The sequence below is a fragment of the Eptatretus burgeri genome, chromosome 5 (genome assembly GCF_056783735.1).
Source record: "Eptatretus burgeri isolate ZD-2024b chromosome 5, Ebu_testis_v1, whole genome shotgun sequence".
Classification (NCBI taxonomy): Eukaryota; Metazoa; Chordata; class Myxini; order Myxiniformes; family Myxinidae; genus Eptatretus; species Eptatretus burgeri.
Window position 1 is genome coordinate 62877327 of NC_140965.1, and position 18298 is coordinate 62895624.

At 45.9% G+C, this 18298-nt stretch overlaps 1 protein-coding gene across 1 annotated transcript in view; it reads left to right on the forward strand.

Annotated features, from left to right (window-relative positions):
• The window catches only part of NUFIP1 (nuclear FMR1 interacting protein 1), a 47888-nt gene that overhangs the window by 23845 nt on the left and 5745 nt on the right, over positions 1-18298 (forward strand). Inside the window, exons 8-9 of the mRNA XM_085882040.1 lie at positions 2410-2544; positions 5844-6106. Coding sequence (XP_085738166.1) covers positions 2410-2544; positions 5844-6106 — 398 coding nt within the window. The remainder of the gene's footprint in view (positions 1-2409; positions 2545-5843; positions 6107-18298) is intronic.

Below are 18298 nucleotides of genomic sequence, written 5' to 3' on the forward strand. Positions count from 1 at the left end.
CCCTGACCCCCCAGTCAGACATCCTCTCATTCACACGTACTCTTTGCTTCCTATAACTAAGTCGGTTTCCAATCCATTTTGCGACTCTACCATCCAGACCGCAAGCCCCCGCCTTCACCAACAACCGATGTGGTACCTCAACAAAAGCTTTTGAGCTAAACCAAATCCATTGCCCTTTCCTCATACACCCTATCAGAAACTGCTTTAAGCCTGGTGTGGGCTTAGTAGGATGGCTTGCTTGGGATCTTAGGGCCCTGAGTTCAAGCCCCCGTTGGCTGCTGAATTAACACGAGGTGGGGTTGACTCAGCCTGTCATCCTTCCGAGATCGGCGAAATGAGTAGTAGTGGACCAGTATAGGGCCACAGAATCAGTGTCATTGTCGCGCCCCAACAAAATGATAGCTTCTTGGCAGCCAAGCTGCCATACGCAAGAATAATAATAATAACAATAAGTAGAATAAACTACCTTATATAATTGCAATAAATTTGTGAAACACAACCTCACTCCCCTTTATAAATCCATGCTAACTACCTATAAATAGCTTGAAATTATTCAAATGGTTCCATCCTTCCTTAATTAATGTCTCCAACACCTTCCCTCCAGTTCGAGTCAAACTTCCAGGTCTAGAGCTCCCAAATTCTTCTCTGATTCCTTTCTTAAATAATGGTGTTACATTTGCTACTGTCTAATCCTCTGGTACCTGTCCCGACTCCAATGAGCTGTTAAGGATACTGACTAACACCATGCTGATCTGCTCTGCCACCTCCTTTAATACTCTTAGATGCATATTATTTGAATCTGGAGATTTATGAACCCTTCATTTTTCTAGTTGTTTCTTTACTTCCTCTACTCTTCTTAATTGGATCTCCTCAAGAAGTCCTTACTCAACTCTGTAATTGATACTCAGCTTTTGGAAGTTCCCTGACTTCCTGTATAAATATAGAAGCAAAAAAGCTTTAACGAAAACGGGACTCGGAATACCTCCGCCAGGCTGAACACTTTACGTTTTGTATCCCACTGATAGGCAGGGTCTAGATACGGACCTAAACCAAAATCGAATCGGCTTGTTCTTGTCACCGAACCAACTCATCCACCGAGTTTTGTCACAACTCGTCTACAGCTTTTTGAGATGTCGTGTTCACAGACAGACAAGGATGAGAACCAAATAGGATCATTGGACCTGTAGCTTATCTTGGCCCTGGCCTGTTGTTACCCAAATTTGGTAGCTTTCTGATTGGTGGGTCTGGAGAGGAAGATTTTTGAATAAAATTTTTAGTCGGACATTTTGACCTACTTAGTTATGTGACCGGAACGAGCTTTGCAATTCCTGTTACCTGCCAGGAGTAGAACGTTGCTGTCAAATTTCAGTCAGATCGGCCTCGCGGTTTGGCCGGAGAAGTCGAAAAAGGAGACGGACGGACATTGTGCGATGACGATACCTTATCTGGAATTTAAATTCCAGATAAGCTAATAACCTCCACCCACCTTCTGTGGCGGAGGTAATAAGCCTGCCATCTCACCTTCGTCCATCAATTCTCCTGTGGTATTCCTTAAGGGGGCCACACTTGTTCTAACCCTTCCTTTACTCTTCATATACTTAAAACACTGTCTTGCAATTATGTTTAATATTTTTGGCCATATCCTCCTCTTCCAATTTGGCTTGCTGTTATTTTTGTAACTAGCCTCTTTTAACTCATACGGATCAGTTAGATTCTAGTCTTGTTAATTTGCACTTGATAAGTACCTTATGTTTTTCCTTAACACCTACTTACCTCTCTCTTCACCCACTCTGGTCTCAGTCTGCCTTACCTTTACACCTCACTGGAATACATGTAATTTTCACCTAACACAATTGCTCCTTAAAGGTTACCCATTTCTTTGGTGCAGACTGCCCACATGTTAGCTTTTCCCAGTGTGGTGTACGTGACTCTGTTCTCATACCTTTGAAATTTTCCTTCCTGAAATTTAAGTCTTACCTCACTCTCCCAATCTCCACATCTCAACGATATAGTTGCACACACCATGTTGTGGTCACTTTTCCCCAGTTGTTCTCCTACCTCCACAATATTTGTATCATTGCTTAAAATAAGATTTTGCCTGTTTAGATTTAGTTAAATGTCCTTTAAAAAAAATATTTAATTCAAATGCTCAAAATCCTGGGATATACCGCCTTTTGAGTGTGGTCATCTTTGTGCACTCTGTGGATCGTTAAGATCCTGAAGCCCAATAATATAATATTTTACGAATCATATCGACGTATACATTGAAAATTAAATAATTGTTGTCTTGGACCATCGTTTATCTCGTTTGTATAACTTTTTGAACCTCCTCGTGTGTGGTGGACTAATTTCCCAAATTTATTTTGGCTGAACAACTTCCAATAAACCCACTCTTTCTTGGCATTACAGACTCTGAAGCAGACGGTTCGAGTTGTGTGGAGACTCCCAAGGCAATCGTTCCTCGCTTCGTCACTGCCAGCCTGGGAAGCTTGATGACAAATTATGGGAGTAGTTCTGATAGTGACGATGATTCACCACCTCCAGGTGAGTTTTGCAATTGATTTCTTTAGAACATGAAGGTTGCACATCACCATGAAGCAATGTGTTGATTGACATGGCTGCGATGTCATGGAAATGGCAGCTGATTTTAATTGCAGTTAAAATGGCACTGTACAACAGTTGATTTACCACCTTCATCTGGAGTTTTCCGCACAATTGTCGAGGGAGTTTGAGATCTGAGTATGCTTCGGTGGCTGCCTGTAAATCTTTGAGAGAACGGTAAAAGGGCTTTGCAATAATAGTGGGAAAAGGTGGGTTCTGGACCATCCACCAAGATCTGAACCAGCTGAGCCAACACATCTTAGCAAGAAGATCTCCTTTTGTCATACTAAAATATGCAATTTGATGTCTGGATTTCTGACCGCGATACATTCAGTCGTTACTTATCCAATCTCAACCAAACTTGACAGGAGGACTCCGGGTCACACTGTTTTTCACCTTGTGCAAAATCTGTGTGAAGGTGTCTGTCCGTGTTGAGATAGCTAATCATGACATTTTTTCCAAAGTTGCTTCTAATAACAAAAGTAATAACAACACGAATAATGATAGCTTATTATTAATGTTATTGGCAGGGATCCATGGAAATTCCACGTAATGTGAAATATGACTTCAATCCTCAACTATCCCCAACCCCTCACAAACCCTAAGCCCTCAACCTCCACCTCCCGACACCATCCTCGCCCTCCCCCTCCCAACCCGAAGGGATGAATCCTCTTCCCACTTCAAGCCCCCTTCCCACACTGTCACAGTCGCCCGTCCAACTCACAACCCCACGAGATATGCGGAAAAGATATGTAACAAACGACTCAAAACCAATTATCTTCTTCTTGATGCATATTGAAAAAACTTTGAACGAATGTACAGTAAATGCAGCATTTTCATGCACATAGTGGCGACCCATCCAGAAATGTGCCCAATAACCCAGGAGACTGCTTCGGCAGCACCGACGCTCAACAGAGTATGGTCCCATTGGATGGATGGAACCAGACTCTGGTGTAATGGCTCGAGCATCCGCTCCGAGTCTGGGAGGTCGGCAGTTCAAACCCCGGCTGAGTTGTACCAAAGATTTAAAATATGGTATGTGCTGCTTCCTTGCTTGATGTTCAGCATTTAAAAGGATAAAGTATGGGCAATCCCCATCGGTTGGCATCCATGTGGAGAAGGAAACTTCGGAAATTCCCCACTGAGTGTGGTGGGGGGAAAAAAAAAACTGCGCCATTGTTGTGATGTCGCTGGTACCCAGAGTATCTTGGGAAGATGCGTGCGCTCCATTACAAGCCTTGTACCTTGTATATAAACTCGGTAATAAGATGATACAGCTGAGATTTTGTGAATCATAACCTATAGCTGAGAGTGTGGGTGTTCACGTTTCTTCAAGAATAGGGAGATGCACATTCGCGAAAAGTTGTCTCAATGGATGTGTAGCTTCCTGAAGACTTTTTCCGGGGAGAAGCAACCAAGAAAAAAAAATGGAAAAAGCTGCTCTTTACAGATGAGTTTGTGTTTGATGTATTCGGCAATATTCAACGGAGTTCGTTTAAATTTGGACCAGGGAGCAGTTTAGCAGTTGTTGTACAAGTTGGTGGCGCATCACGGTGCATCAATACAGATATGAGCTTCAATGTCACGGTGATATGCTGCGTTTGTACGCCATTAATTTTATGGTGGGAGGGGGAGAGGGAGGCGGCCTGTATTTTCAAAAAATTTCCGTTTCCAACAAAAAATACGTGCTCATAACGAGAGTTGGCTGAACCAGAAAGTTGTCCTTGCCCGCACGGCATTCCAAACGGGGTGGGGATGGATGCGCAAAAATGTAAATGGCGTCTTCTGTCACCAAGCCGGCAAGCTGGGAGCAACAATTTGCATTTATTGCCACATCTGATGCAATTTAAATGCTCTAATGGTGGCGAGGTGCTCCATTTGAAACTTTGATATATGTAGCTGTTTGATGCATCCGGTCCATAATAAAAAATTGTATTGGTGTACAAGCCAGTGACCAATATTGCAAATTAATAGTAGGATTATGAAACTATTATTGGTATTATTAATTGCGAGCTGTTGACACCAAAATAGTCCCCAACAAGATCCAAAATTTCCTGCTGAAAATAAACTGATTAAAGTCATGTATTGTTCTCTCGGCCCACTTGTGGTGATGGAGCTCGTAAAGCGGAGGGTAAATATGAAAGGTATTCTGGAGAGGATGTTTTATTCAGACCTTCTGGCTGTTGCTGTGGAGATTAAGCGGGAGATTCATTATACAGGAACTGGGGGAGTGGAAGGAGGCATTCGGGAAGCAAGGACTGAAGAATATGGATAAGACTGAGGTGATGTGGATCGGTCAGCAGAGAAGACAAATGAATATCAGGTTAGAGGCAAAGGGGATCAGACAGGGAGATAGGTTTGAGTATTTGGAGGGGGGAGGGGCGGAACAGTGACTGGTGATGGTAGGTTGGAGGCAGAGCTGCAGAGGAGGATGCAGGTGGGTGCAGACATGAGGAGGAGGTTGGAGGGATTAATGACAGACAGAGAAATGTAAAGGAAGTTGAAAGACAAAAGTTCTGGTGTCTTGTGTAACACCGGCCTATCTTTTATGGTCTGGAGGTTGTGGCACTGACAGAGACAACAGAGGCTGCAGTTCTGTGAGAACAACTGGGTCAGGAGGATTGTTGGAGTGAAGAGAGTGATAGAAGGAAGATGGGATGAACTGAGAGAGGAGATTAGTATGCAAGTCAGCTTGATGGGGATGTTGGTAAGAAGTGGGATGGTCACGTGGTGTAAATGGGGGAGGACGGAGAGAATGGCAAAGAGGATAGGTTGAGGGAGTAAGGTAGGAGGTAGACTGCAGTTGAGATGGGAAGATTGTGTGAGGAGGGATATCAGTAAGGTGGGGGTGGTTGGAGAGAGTTGGCTGAGGATCGAAGGGAGTGGAGGAGTATCATGTTCAAGGAGGGCAGAAGATTGGTATAATTGTTCATTACCCCTTTTAATGGAGATTGCAATTCATTGAAGCAACTGCATCACCAAATCTGTCAGGTTGCAGAAATAGCTCACTGCAAATTTGATTACTTACAACCCTTAGACATCCGTGTCTCCTCCCTGCCCCCTCACATTTTGGGGGGCTGTTCTTATTCCTGCATGTCGAGCATGTCCAGCAACAACACTGCATTTCTTGCATATGATTCTTAAGAGTGATTCCTACAAAGATCAATTGAAATAAGATATCAAGCCTGCTCCCAGCCTCATGCATGCTTATCCTTTAGCTTTGTTCTCTGACATTCTTGCAGAACTCTCTTCAAAAATGCCTGCATCTGTGGCGTTGAAGCAAAACAGCAATGAGATCGTGACCAGCTCTGTGAAAAACAGCAGCTTATCAAGAAATGACAAAAACAATGGTCTGGCAATAAAAGATCAAGACTGTGGCTGGAACTGGGGACAAAGTGGAGAAAGGAAAGTGACTTGCCCCAATCGAGCGAAAGCCTTGTGCAAGAGAAGAGCACAAGGTGGTGCAAGACTTGGACCAAAACGACGCCCAACTCTGCTGGAAATGGTTTGTATACTTTGTTTGATTAATTTTGCTTTTCTGCACTGTAATAGCTTATTATCTGATGAGCGTCAAAAAATAACAACAAATTAACTGAGGTCTAAACTAATTACTTGTAGGAGTTTTGACACAAGAATAGGAATTTTTTTTTTGATGCATATTGAATTGGGAAATATCACTGAAATTGGTATTTTGTAAATTAACAAGAACTTGCATGATGATCATTAGTGTAAGGTTGGATTGCGATAAAAGAACAACCATTTTTACGCGCGTGACACTGTAGAGTTGCAGTTTTGTTTTTACTTTTCCTTTTGCAACATCAACTATACAACAAATGTGTTGTACATCTGAAGAAATTTCAGTGAAAAAAAAAAAAACCTTTAATTCCTGGCATGTCTGTGTACAAAGGCATTTATTTATGCGATGATGTGTAAAACTTGAGGCCGTCAGATTATCAGCTTTGTTACTAAATTTACCCACATGTGGGGATAGGTACATTTGGAAACATGAGTGAAATTTTGTGTCAATTACAAGGACATTTGTAGACGATGGACATTTCAATGTAATGTCTCAGGTTTGAACCTTGGGTCTCAGCATCATAAGCTGAGGGATTGGATGGGATTGCCGAGCCAACTCAAGCGGGGAACATCTTGCTCATTTCTTCATTCTGAGTTTGGCCGGTTGAAAGTTAAAAAGGTGATGCTCTCTGTACCATTCCCTCCCTTAATTAATTAATTTGATTTTGTCTGACCATGCGATGTGCGTTGCAAAATCCAAAGGTCCTTTAATCCATCAATATCAAATTGGCAGTCGGGTGTCGTCCAAACTTGCATTTATTTAACCTCCTATCCCAGAACACTCCGGCATGGCACTGTACTCAGTTGAGCAAATGATGACTGACATGTCTTCCACCCTTTCCCTCTTCCTCTCTGCTTCACCATTAATATATATCCTGAGCAAGAACGTTCATGAAAGCCACTCCTCCTATAACCTGCTCATCATTACCACATTGTTCTGAATCCCAAAGTTACCAGAATTTTCCCAAACTTTTACAGCTTTTCTGCGCTGCTTGGTCTAATGACAATATTGAAATTTTTTCATCTTTTGTTGCATTGTCGCCTGGAATGAAATTGCATTAAATCAGACTTTTTACACCTTTATTTACACATCGCAACCCACAACTTCTACAACCTACAGAAAATTAATTAAAATTACAAAACGAGAATATCTTGGTTGGATAAGTGTCCACCCCCGTGAGTTAATACTTGGCGGAAGCACCTTTGACAGCAATTACAACTGTGAGTCTGTTGGGATCGGTCTCTACCAACTTTGCATGCCTTGATTGGGCAATATGTGCCCATTCCTCTGTACAAAGCTGTTCAAACTCAGTCAAGTTGCATGGAGAGCGTTGATGGACAGCAATCTTCAAATCGTGCCACAGATTTTCAGTTGGATTTAGGTCGGGGCTCTGACTGGGCCACTCAAGGACATTTATCTTTTTGTTCCTTCGCCACTCTAGTGGTAGCTTTGGCTGTGTGCTTTACTTTGGGTCGTTGCCGTGCTAAAAGGTGAACTTCTGTCCAAATTTCAGCTTTCTTGCAGAGGGCAGCAGGTTTCCTCTCGGAGTTTTCTGTATTTTGCTCCATTCATTTTCCCTTCTATCCTGACAAGTGCCCCAGTCCCTGCTGATGAGAAATATCCCCAGAACATGATGATGCTACCACTGCTTCACAGCAGGGATGGTGTTCTTTGGGTGATGTGCCGTATTGGTTTTGCACCAAACGTAACGTTTTGTGTTTCGGCCAAAAAGTTCCATCTTGGTTTTGTCAGACCACAAAACTTTTTGCCACATGTCTTCAGAATCTCCGGAGTGTTTTTTTGCAGACCTCAAACGGGACTCAAGGTGGGCTTTCATGAAAAATGGCTTCCTTCTTGCCACCCTACCATACAGGCCAGACTTATGGAGTGCTTGGAATATTATTGTCACGTGCACACAGTGACCAGTCTTTGCCATTAATGCCTGTAGCTCTTTCAAAGTTGCCATTGGCTTCTTGTTGGCCTCTCTGATCAGTCTCCTCCTTGCTTGGTCATCCAGTTTGGAGGGACGGCCTGATCTCGGCAGGGTCTTGGTGGTATCATACACCTTCCACTTTTTAATGATTGGCTTGAATGTGCTCCAAGGGATATTCAAGGTCTATGAAATATTTTATACCCATCCCCTGATCTGTGCCTTTTCAAACTTTATCCCGAAGGTCTTTTGAAAGCTCCTTTCTTCCTTCCTTCCATATGAGTACTGCTTCATCAGATTGAAGACTACCGCACTGCAGTTGCAAGCATGGAACAGCGCCGATACAACCGTTATACCAGTACACTAGTACTCATTTTGCCTACCTCAGAAGGATGACAGTCTGGGTCAACCCCACCTGGTGTTCAGCAGCCAACAGGGCTTGAAATCAGGACCCTAAGATCCCAAGCCAGCCAGCCACCCTAACGACTAAGCCAACACCAGGTGTAACGATTGAGTCTTTGCTGTGAAATGCACTACCAAGCCGAGGAATCTACATAAACAGCTGATAACCTCTGCCACCAAAGGTGAAGGAGGTTTTTTTTTCACCCCTTTCTGTCCGTTTGTCTGTCTGTGTATAGGATATCTCAAAAAGTTGTGGATGGACCTGGATGAAATTTGGTGGGCAGGTTGGGTGTGTGACAAGGACGAACTGATTAGATTTTGGTGACGATCCGGATACTAGAATTTCCAAGTGATTCTTCACCATTAAGAGATAGGGCCAAAAACGATATATAGCATGATATCTCAAAAAGTTGTGGATGTATTTAGATGAAACTTTGTGGACAGGTTGGGTGTGTGACCACAGCGAATTGATTCGATTTTGGTGAAGATCCAAATCTGGATCAGGATTATTTAATTTTTAATATAGACACACACAGAAGAGACATTTTTAAGGACATTACCATAAAACAGACTAAAACGAAAACCACAAAGATTTTCGTGATGTTCTCTTCAAGTGAAATTCGCACAAAGTGAATGAGGTAAGGAAGAAGAACAGTGTAAAACGCCAATCAACAAAGTCAATTCCGATTGGATGTTCTTTACCGATACGTCATCACCTTCCACCAGTCTAGGTGGGAGGAGCCTGTTCAGTGTTCAGCTCTCCAATTGGAGGTTGCAGAGTCTGAGGCGGGGCCATGAAGGCTGTTGCAGAATCCTCTTCATCAACATCTGTGATCGTGAGCAGAGTTCGTGTTCCTCCTCTTCTTTGCACAAATAAGCAAAGCGAGTGGACACTCCTTTTTGCCGGCATAACATAGGGTCCATGGAATAGATAAATGTTGCTTCTGGTATTCGGAGAGCCTGGTGTTGGCTTAGTGGTTAGGGTGGTGGCTTGCGATCCTAGGGTCCTGAGTTCAAGCCCCGTTGGGCCGCTGAATTAATACACCAGGAGGTTGACTCAGCCTGTCATCCTTCCGAGGTCGGCAAAATGAGTACCAGTGCACTGGTAAGGGGGACACTGCATCAGCGGCATAGCCACGTCCCAACCAATGATGCAACCAGCAGCCACAGGCTGCACTCGATAGAGAGAGAGAGGTATTCGGAGATGTGTTATAGTTCATCTTCTCAATATCATGAATGCATCCACATTGTAATGTTCAGCACAGTTTGCATTCTCAATCACGTCCTGTCCAATAGCAGATACACAAATCGTTGGGATTGATGCTGGGACCTTCCTACAAGCATGTACCAGCTGTATTCGCATACCAATAGTGTTTTTCTTGATGGATAAAGGGACGTGCTGTTGGATTCTGTCAGTCAGTCTGGCTAGTTCTGCTTTCACACCGGCACTTGAACTCATTAATAATATTGCTAAGTTTTGAGGCAGGCAGAACATCCTTCTTAACTGCAGGAATCGGATGTCGAGAGGTGAAAATTACTCTTGGACATACAGTCAGATACGGGTTTGAGACGCATCTTTCGATTTGTTCCTCATATCTTTGTGACATTTTTACCCTTTTCCAGACATATATATATATATATATATATATATATATATATATATATATATATATATATATATATATATATATATATATATATATATATATATATATATATATTGTTGTGGTTACCAAATTCGCAAACCACCATTCAGGTCCCTTAGGTGAGATATCTCGGTAAGTATATGTGTAGTTAGGCCCAAACCCGTTGTCTAGAGGGAATAAATGTCATTCATGCGTGCTGCGACTCTTCAGGATAGCCGTTTTTCTTTTACTATCTTTATTTTGGACCAACCGCCATTATTACCACCACCAACCACGTCTCAACAGTCGTCACAACATCACCCACCCACCACAACGCCGCTTCACCACAACAGCCACGACCTTTGCCGTCACACCTCGCAACCGTCGCATCGCCACCGTTCTTGCGCCGCTTGTGGGTACCGGTATTGGACTCGTGCAGGGCGCGCGCCGAACAGCGTGTACAAAACCACGGACTTTCTGCTCCAAAAACGGATCAAAAACGACTCACGCCCACTTTTGTTCCGTCCAATCGGTGAGCAAGGGGCGATTTGGCCCCGCCTCCAGGGCGTTGGAGGGCGGTCGCTATATGCAAATTCATGGATCAAAATGCATTCACGCCCACTTTTTCTCGGGCCAATGGGGAGCGAGGTGAAAGGTCGAAGGCAGGGGGTCAAAGGCAAAGCCACGGGGCTTATATAAGCGACCGCGTTCGTCAGTAGAGTTGAGTAAAGACGTCGTCGTCGTGTGCGTTGGAGTTGAGTGCAGTTGGGAAGTTCGCAGGAGGAAGAGTTCGGAGTTGGAGTCGGAGCGAAGAGGACGGAGCTGTGGAGAGGCGGCGGCGGCGAAGGCAGACGAGGGGGTGCTCGCGTCGGTGCCGGGAGCTGCACACCAGGGAGGCCGACGGCGCGACCTGGTCGAGGTGGAGACGCTCGTCGCGGGACCCGAGACAGAGTAAAATTCCTCCTTTCCCCGAGCATCAGCAACCCCCTCCTGTTTCCCCCCGCGCTGAGATAGTGCGACCAAGGGGGCCCCCTTCCCACCCCCTACCAGACACTGTCCGCGAGGCCCGCGGAGTTGAGGCACCACCGCCGCTCCGCGTCTCATCACCAGACGGGTAGGCCCGACACGGTCTCGGCCCCAGGCCCGCCTCATCCTTGAGGGTGTTCTTTTCCTTGGTTTTGGGTATGTGTTGTCGGCGCCGTCTGTGAAGTAGAATTGTACAAGTGTTGCCGTGTGCTCGGTAGTCGGATAGCTCTGCATTGTGTCTTCGCTTTTACATTTGCTTTTTGTGTAAAATTGCATTGTGTTTCTTTTCCTTTTCTATGTGCTTTTGGTGGAATTGAATATGTGTGCTTTCCGTTCATCGCGAATAAATGTGCTTTGTGTTGAACTGTTTCCCGCTTCGCTTCGTCATTTCTTTCATTGAATCCTCATCTTGCTTCACGTAAAGGGTTGGTAGTGGGCTGAATACGCCCGATAATTAATCGAACCGTCGAGGTCGACGAATAACACCGCTCGGTTATCCCGATAGTACGGAACGGGTCGCTTAAGTGGCCCGTGTCCGAAGTCGACCTGCGGCGAGGTGCGATCGCCCGGTCTACCCTCCGTGTGGGTACTTAGGTAGGTCGAATTTGGCGAGCAACCCTATCCCACGCGGGGACGATTGGCTCGATCGCGGTGAGACCGAAAGGTCCACCCGTGACTGGTTCCCGGCGTTAGTCCGAGAGGGTCACGACTGGATTGTCCGTCCGGTGGGCGACGTGCCGCGATTCGAGTTACGTGGCCGTTCGCACGCCGGCGGGCGCGAATCCGTAACAATATATGTATATATATATATATATATATATATATATATATATATATATATATATATATGTATATATGTATATATGTATATATGTATATATGTATATATGTATATATGTATATATGTATATATGTATATATGTATATATGTATATATGTATATATGTATATATGTATATATGTATATATATATATATATATATATATATATATATGTATATGTATATGTATATATATATATATGTATATATATATACATATATATATATATATATATATATATATATATATATATATATATATATATATATATATATATATGTATTGTTACGGTTCTAAATCGTATGCAGACAAACATACAGTTGTCCCGAAGTCAGTTATTCCATTAAGTATATGTGTAGATAGATCCCTACCTTGTGTGTTGTGGGAAGAGACTGGGGTGTCTTGCAATGTTTTTTTAGTTAGATTACCGTATTTTCACGACCAAAAGGCGCACCGTGCCAAAAGGCGCAGTCTCAGTTGTGTGTGCCGTTCCTGTATTTGACACACACATAAGGCGCTCCTCACGATAGGGCGCGGGTTTTATATGAATATCCTCTACTACGTACGTCCGCCGTACAACAACACACTCACACAAGCACACAAGTGTGCGTATTTAAAAATAGATCGGGAGCAAAATTGAGTTTGGTTGTGCTTTATTAAAGTATTAGTTACAAAAATACTAAAACAATCAAATACCGGTAATAGTCTTTAATCAAATCCATCGAAATCCTCATCCTCTGTTTCGGAATCGAACTGCGCTAAACCCAACCTAGCAGGTCCACCTTCCTCGCCGTCAGAGTCACTTTCTGCACCGTGCGGCTCCTCCGAAATGATGCCGGCTTTAGCGAAAGCTCGGACAACAGTGCCAGCAGACACGTTAGCCCAGGCATCAACAATCCAGTGGCAAACTGTGGCGTAACTCGCCCGGCACTGCCTTCCACCCTTTGTGAAGCTGTGCTCTCCTTCGGTCATCCACCGCTCCCACGCCGCTCGCAGCCTCACTTTGAACGGCCGGTTCACGCCGATGTCCAGCGGTTGGAGTTCCTTTGTCAAGCCTCCCGGAATCACAGCAAGCGTAGCGTTCATCTGCTTCACTTGTATTTTCACGTCGTCGGTGAGATGAGCACGCATAGAGTCATAAATCAGGAGCGAAGGTGATGCGTGGAAAAAACCACCCGGTCTTCTTACATACACCTGCCTCAGCCACTCCTTCATCATTCCCTCGTCCATCCAGCCCTTTTCATTTGCCTTGATAATGACGCCTGCTGGAAACGTCTCTTTAGGCAAAGTCTTCCTCTTGAAAATTACCATCGGCGGCAGTTTCTGTCCATCGGCGTGGCAGCCAAGCACAACAGTAAACGAAGCCTTCTCATACCCCGTTGTGCGTATCGCCACCGTGCTGGTTCCCTTCCTCTCCACCGTGTGACTCACCGGGATGTCGAACGTGAGCGGCACCTCGTCCATGTTGGTGATGTGGCTCGGCTGGATCCGTTTGTCGCAGATGTGCTTGCTGCAGTAGGAGCGGAAGTTTTCCATCATTTCTTGATAATCCGCCGGACGTTGCTGCGCTATCGTAGTCCTGGTCCGGATGGAAAAATGGCACCGTTTCATGAAGCGAAAGCACCAAGACGGACCTCCGTGGAAATGTTCGATTTTCATTTCCTCCGCTATCGATACTGCCTTCAGTCGGATCGTGACCGTCCGAAACGCTCCTCCCACTTGCTCTTTGCTCAACGATCCACTGCTCAAGTCTTTCCTCCAACTCTGGCCACCTCGCCTTGTTTCCACGGAAACTCAGCTGCGTCTTCTTCACCTGTCGCAGCTCGTTTTCCAGCTTCCTCCACTTTCGAACCATCGACTCGTTGATCTGGAAATTCCTCGCCGCGGCTCGATTCCCATGTTCCTCCGCATAGCTGATCGCCTTCAGTTTAAACTGAGCTTCATAAGCGTGTCTCTTTGCCATTTTCGGGGTTGTTAAAACAGCAATGTTCTGCATACCGCACATACCTGTTCTTTTATACATAAGCCACGCCCACATTTACCCCCAGTTCTAATGTTCACAAATACGTCCGCCTTACAATGACGACACACAAAGGGCGCACTGCACTATAGGGCGCGTCGCACATTTTGACAAAAATCTAAGACGTTTATATGCGCCTTATAGTCGTGAAAATACGGTAATAAATCATTATATCCCATCCACGACGACCCAGGTACCCTCTGCCTGCTTGCACCTTCATCTCGCTTGCTACTCTCGCATGGGCTGAACAAGCGCGTGGTCGCTTACTCGCCTAACCGGCGACTCACTGTCCGAGGCAGAATCTTTGTGTAGTACCTTTTTGGCGAGTCCGGACACGCGGAGTGGGCGGGATTCCCGGTATGGCCAAAATTCCGCCCAGAAAGGGCGGCCCCATGAAGGCCCCGACGAATCAGGGCGAACAGTGATGTCAAATTCACCAAGGCCCCTCCCCGCTGAGGGAGATCTATAAATTACAACACCATTCGTTCAGAGTCGTCTGGTGAGCTGGAAAGTGAGTCGTCTTGAGTGGAGCGTTGGAGTGAGACAGTTCGTCAGCTGGTCGTGAAAGAAAGGAGGAAGGTCGTAGAGTGGTTGCGCTCTTTGGGGGTCGTTCGTTTTGAGTGTGAGAGAGCTGGGAAGACCTTGAGCCAACCTTGACCGGGTCTATCGTTGGGTCCTGTCTGCAGCCCTGATCCCCGCCTCGGACTCCGCTCTACTCGACCCGGGCTCCTTCGCAGACACGGTCTCCACGCGGGCGGGCGTGGACCGAGCCGCACGACCATTGACAGGTGCCACACCACGGAGCATCTCTTCCCTCCAACGTTCAGGTACCCGAAAGAACTGCGATCTCAGCTCACCTCCCTCTCTTGCTGCAAAAGGTCTTTTGCCATACATCTGGGTTTATTTTCGTCTGAGTGCGTGGCGCTGTCTTTAAGTGAAATTGCATAAGTGTTTTTATTTGATCTTGCCTGTTTTATTCTCGCGATAAGTCTGCTCTGTGTCTCCTTTGTAAGTTGCTGTAAAATTGTCGCACATCTTTCTCTCATCTTCCCCTGCATAACATCCCCAATAAACCTGTTTCCTGTGCCACATATTTTCCTCATTTATTGTAAATAAATGGCGTACGAGGTATGTTGGAAGCTCAGTACCAAACTCCCGGATTACTCTTCCCACAACCCCCCCCCTCCCCTTTCACTGCCCGTCTTGCTGTGTTCTGGCGACTGGACGAGGGTAGTATCAATCCTGCGTGCCCACCCCCCCCCCCCCGGCGAGATGCGGTTGTTGTTGCTCACGTCCGTTGCTTGTCCCCGCATTACACGGTCAGAGTACCCTGAGCCGTGCAGCATGCCTCTGTTTAGTGGCGAATTGTATCGATACAGAGGTACGAGGAGGCATGTTAATATTTTTCCCAGGTGCAGGAGGTGTTGGTGGTCGAGGTGGTGAGTTTTTGGTGAGCGAGGGGTGTGCAAGGTGAGATGCCGTTGGAAATTGGCATGCAGATTTGAATGAAAGGGTGCGCCATGCGCGTGCTGTACAGTATCTATTGTGATCCTTTCACGGGAGGCTGCGCGGGTGTTCGTTATTCATATCGTGTGTGTTTGCTTGCTTGCTTGATTTGATTTGTACTCTGGCTAAAAGAAACGTGTTGGAATGGAAATCTGAATAGAAGATAGAGATATAATTGGACCTAGCTGGAAGACCCACTCAACGCACTTCATCCCGTTAACCCACTTGACATGAGGAGAAGGTCTAACTGCACGAAGACAAATGAAATAACTGCCTTGGGATCACTGTATGTTGGGTGCCATTGCCTTAGGTATGTTGGGATCACTGTATGTTGGGTGCCATTTGGCCAGCTCAACCATGCTTTGACTTGGAACAGGCCGCAATGATTTCTTCACGATAAGATTTTTTTTCCACTACTCATATTGTTACTGGCCAGGAGTCAGCCGCCAACCGACCGCTCTGAACGGAGCCGCAAGTCGAGTTGGCCTGACCAATTGCCCGGAATATAGATCGCCGCCCGGATAACTCCGAGCCACGGGTCCTTGTACAAGAACCGAAATACGCCTATCGGCAGATCACTTGGGGTAGGGTCGATTGCCAATCTTCAATGTACCTAAATACCCACGTGATCCAACTACCGGGGTATTCTACCCTCGACGGATCTCGTACGGAACAAACCGCCAAGGCGAGCTTGTCCGTGCGCGATTCCGAGCGGCGTAATCGCCGAGAACCGTCGGTCCAAATGTCCCCCTATTATGGCAAACCAACGGCTTTCTAACTCCCAACACACGAAATGTTCAGTCAATGAGGGAATGGACGCAACGAGCAGGTTTACATTCACACAAGGACATTTATTATAATGAAACACGTATGCAATTAAACAAGCAACAAATGCACGACAAAAGAACTACAACCGTCTATAAGTAATTATTAATGTACAGTCACTTACACAGTTTTACTTACGGGACTCGGCGCCACAACATTAATTCGAAAGAAAAGCAGGAAAAAGACCCCATCAAAGGCAATGGGGTCAGACTGGACCTATTGGGTCTTTATGGCGTGGGACTTGGCAGACCGAACGAGTCCCACAAGACCGTTGCAGGTTACCTGCACCCTCGTGGTGTCTGGCTTGGGCGACCCGCGACGTCCCGTCCCCACAGCAGCTAGCGTAGCCGCGGTCGAGCTCGGGCCTTCCGTGTGGCAGGCGAGCTCTCTCCGGCTCTCTCCACACGAACGCGCGGTTTGCGCGACACAGCAGGCAAGGCTGCACCTCCAGCTCGCGTCTCCTTCGCGACGCCCGGACTTCCACGAAGCTTCTTGGCTTCTGGCTTCCTCCCGACTCCCCCAACTGCCGAAGCAAAAAGCTTGCTCCTCCCATGGGACTCGGCACACGAACTCTGCCACGGGACTCCCACGAACTCAGCCCACGAACTCAGCCCTACCACGGGACTCTTTTACGGGACTTTCACGAACTCAGCCCACGAACTCTTTCGGGACTCTCACGGGACTCTCTCTGAACAAAGAAAAGATGTCCTCTTTATCCTTTGCACCCCCTCCCCCGCACCCGGCGTGACTCATGCCCTCGTGATCCAGCCCCCGCTCAACCACGGGTGGGAGGGAGTTGTTGACGTCACCGCAGGGTTCTTCTTCCTCTTCGCAGAAGAGGGGGAGGGACGTCTCCATTGTTCGTTCCATAACTATTAAATCGATCTGCAGCGCATCTATTCGATCTCTGAACATTTAAACAATGAAAGGTGAGCTATCGAGGGAACATGCACTTATCGACATAGCTGACTAAGGGAACCTGTATGTTGTGTGCGATTGAATTCCAAATTCGTAACAATATTATCGAATGCCTGTTCATCATAGCTACGAATCGCTAGGTACATTGCAATGCTTTATTAACGCCTGGAGAAGCCAGCGTCCGTGGCTTTATTTCATTTGCACATTTGAATAACTGAGAGAATCTCTTAAACTAACCAGAATTACAAAATGTAAGTTCCAGATTTGAAAGTATCAGTAGTTCCGACTCCCCCATAAAGTGTTGATTTGTCCAATTCGGACATTGCACCGGCGTTTCTGGGTGCATAGTTGTATCGACGGCAATTGGTAATTGCTTGCCAAGCCAGGCGTTCCGTCGGAGTGTTTGAGTGCTTCAGCCACTTACCGAGCTGTACAGTCCAGTTCGTGTCCTGATCGGGATGTGCAGTCGACAGTTAGTATAAGGTCGAGGTACGTTTTCAGCATACACAGACATGGTACATATGGGTATATTTTGATCTGTACAGACTCTCTGCGGGTGTGTGGACATGCCACGCCTGTTACGGGTGCTGTGGTGGCAAAGTTTCATCCCATATCTTATGGAGGTTCTTTCAGGTTTTCCTTTGTCCTCACACCTGTTTCTAAAGCATTTGGTTATCGGATTTACTTGGCAAAGGTTATATGTTTCTCTTTGTGAGTTTCAAAGCAAAATATATTTGGTAACGCCCGATTTCCAAGTCGTTTGCCATATTAACGCATTTTCTAAATTACCGTGCCATTTTTTTCCACCTGTCACAGACAGCTGTTTCTAAAGAATAATGTTTGTGAACAAATCCTTGAAACGTCTCCAACCTGCTGATTCCCAAAAAATTGCCGATATCAGGTGTGTGTATGTGTGTGTGTGTGTGTGTGTGTGTGTGTGTGTGTGTGTGTGTGTGTGTGTGTATGTGTGTGTGTGTGTGTGTGTGTGTGTGTGTGTGTGTGTGTGTGTGTGTGTGTGTCAATTGGTATCAACATATGCGGGTCTC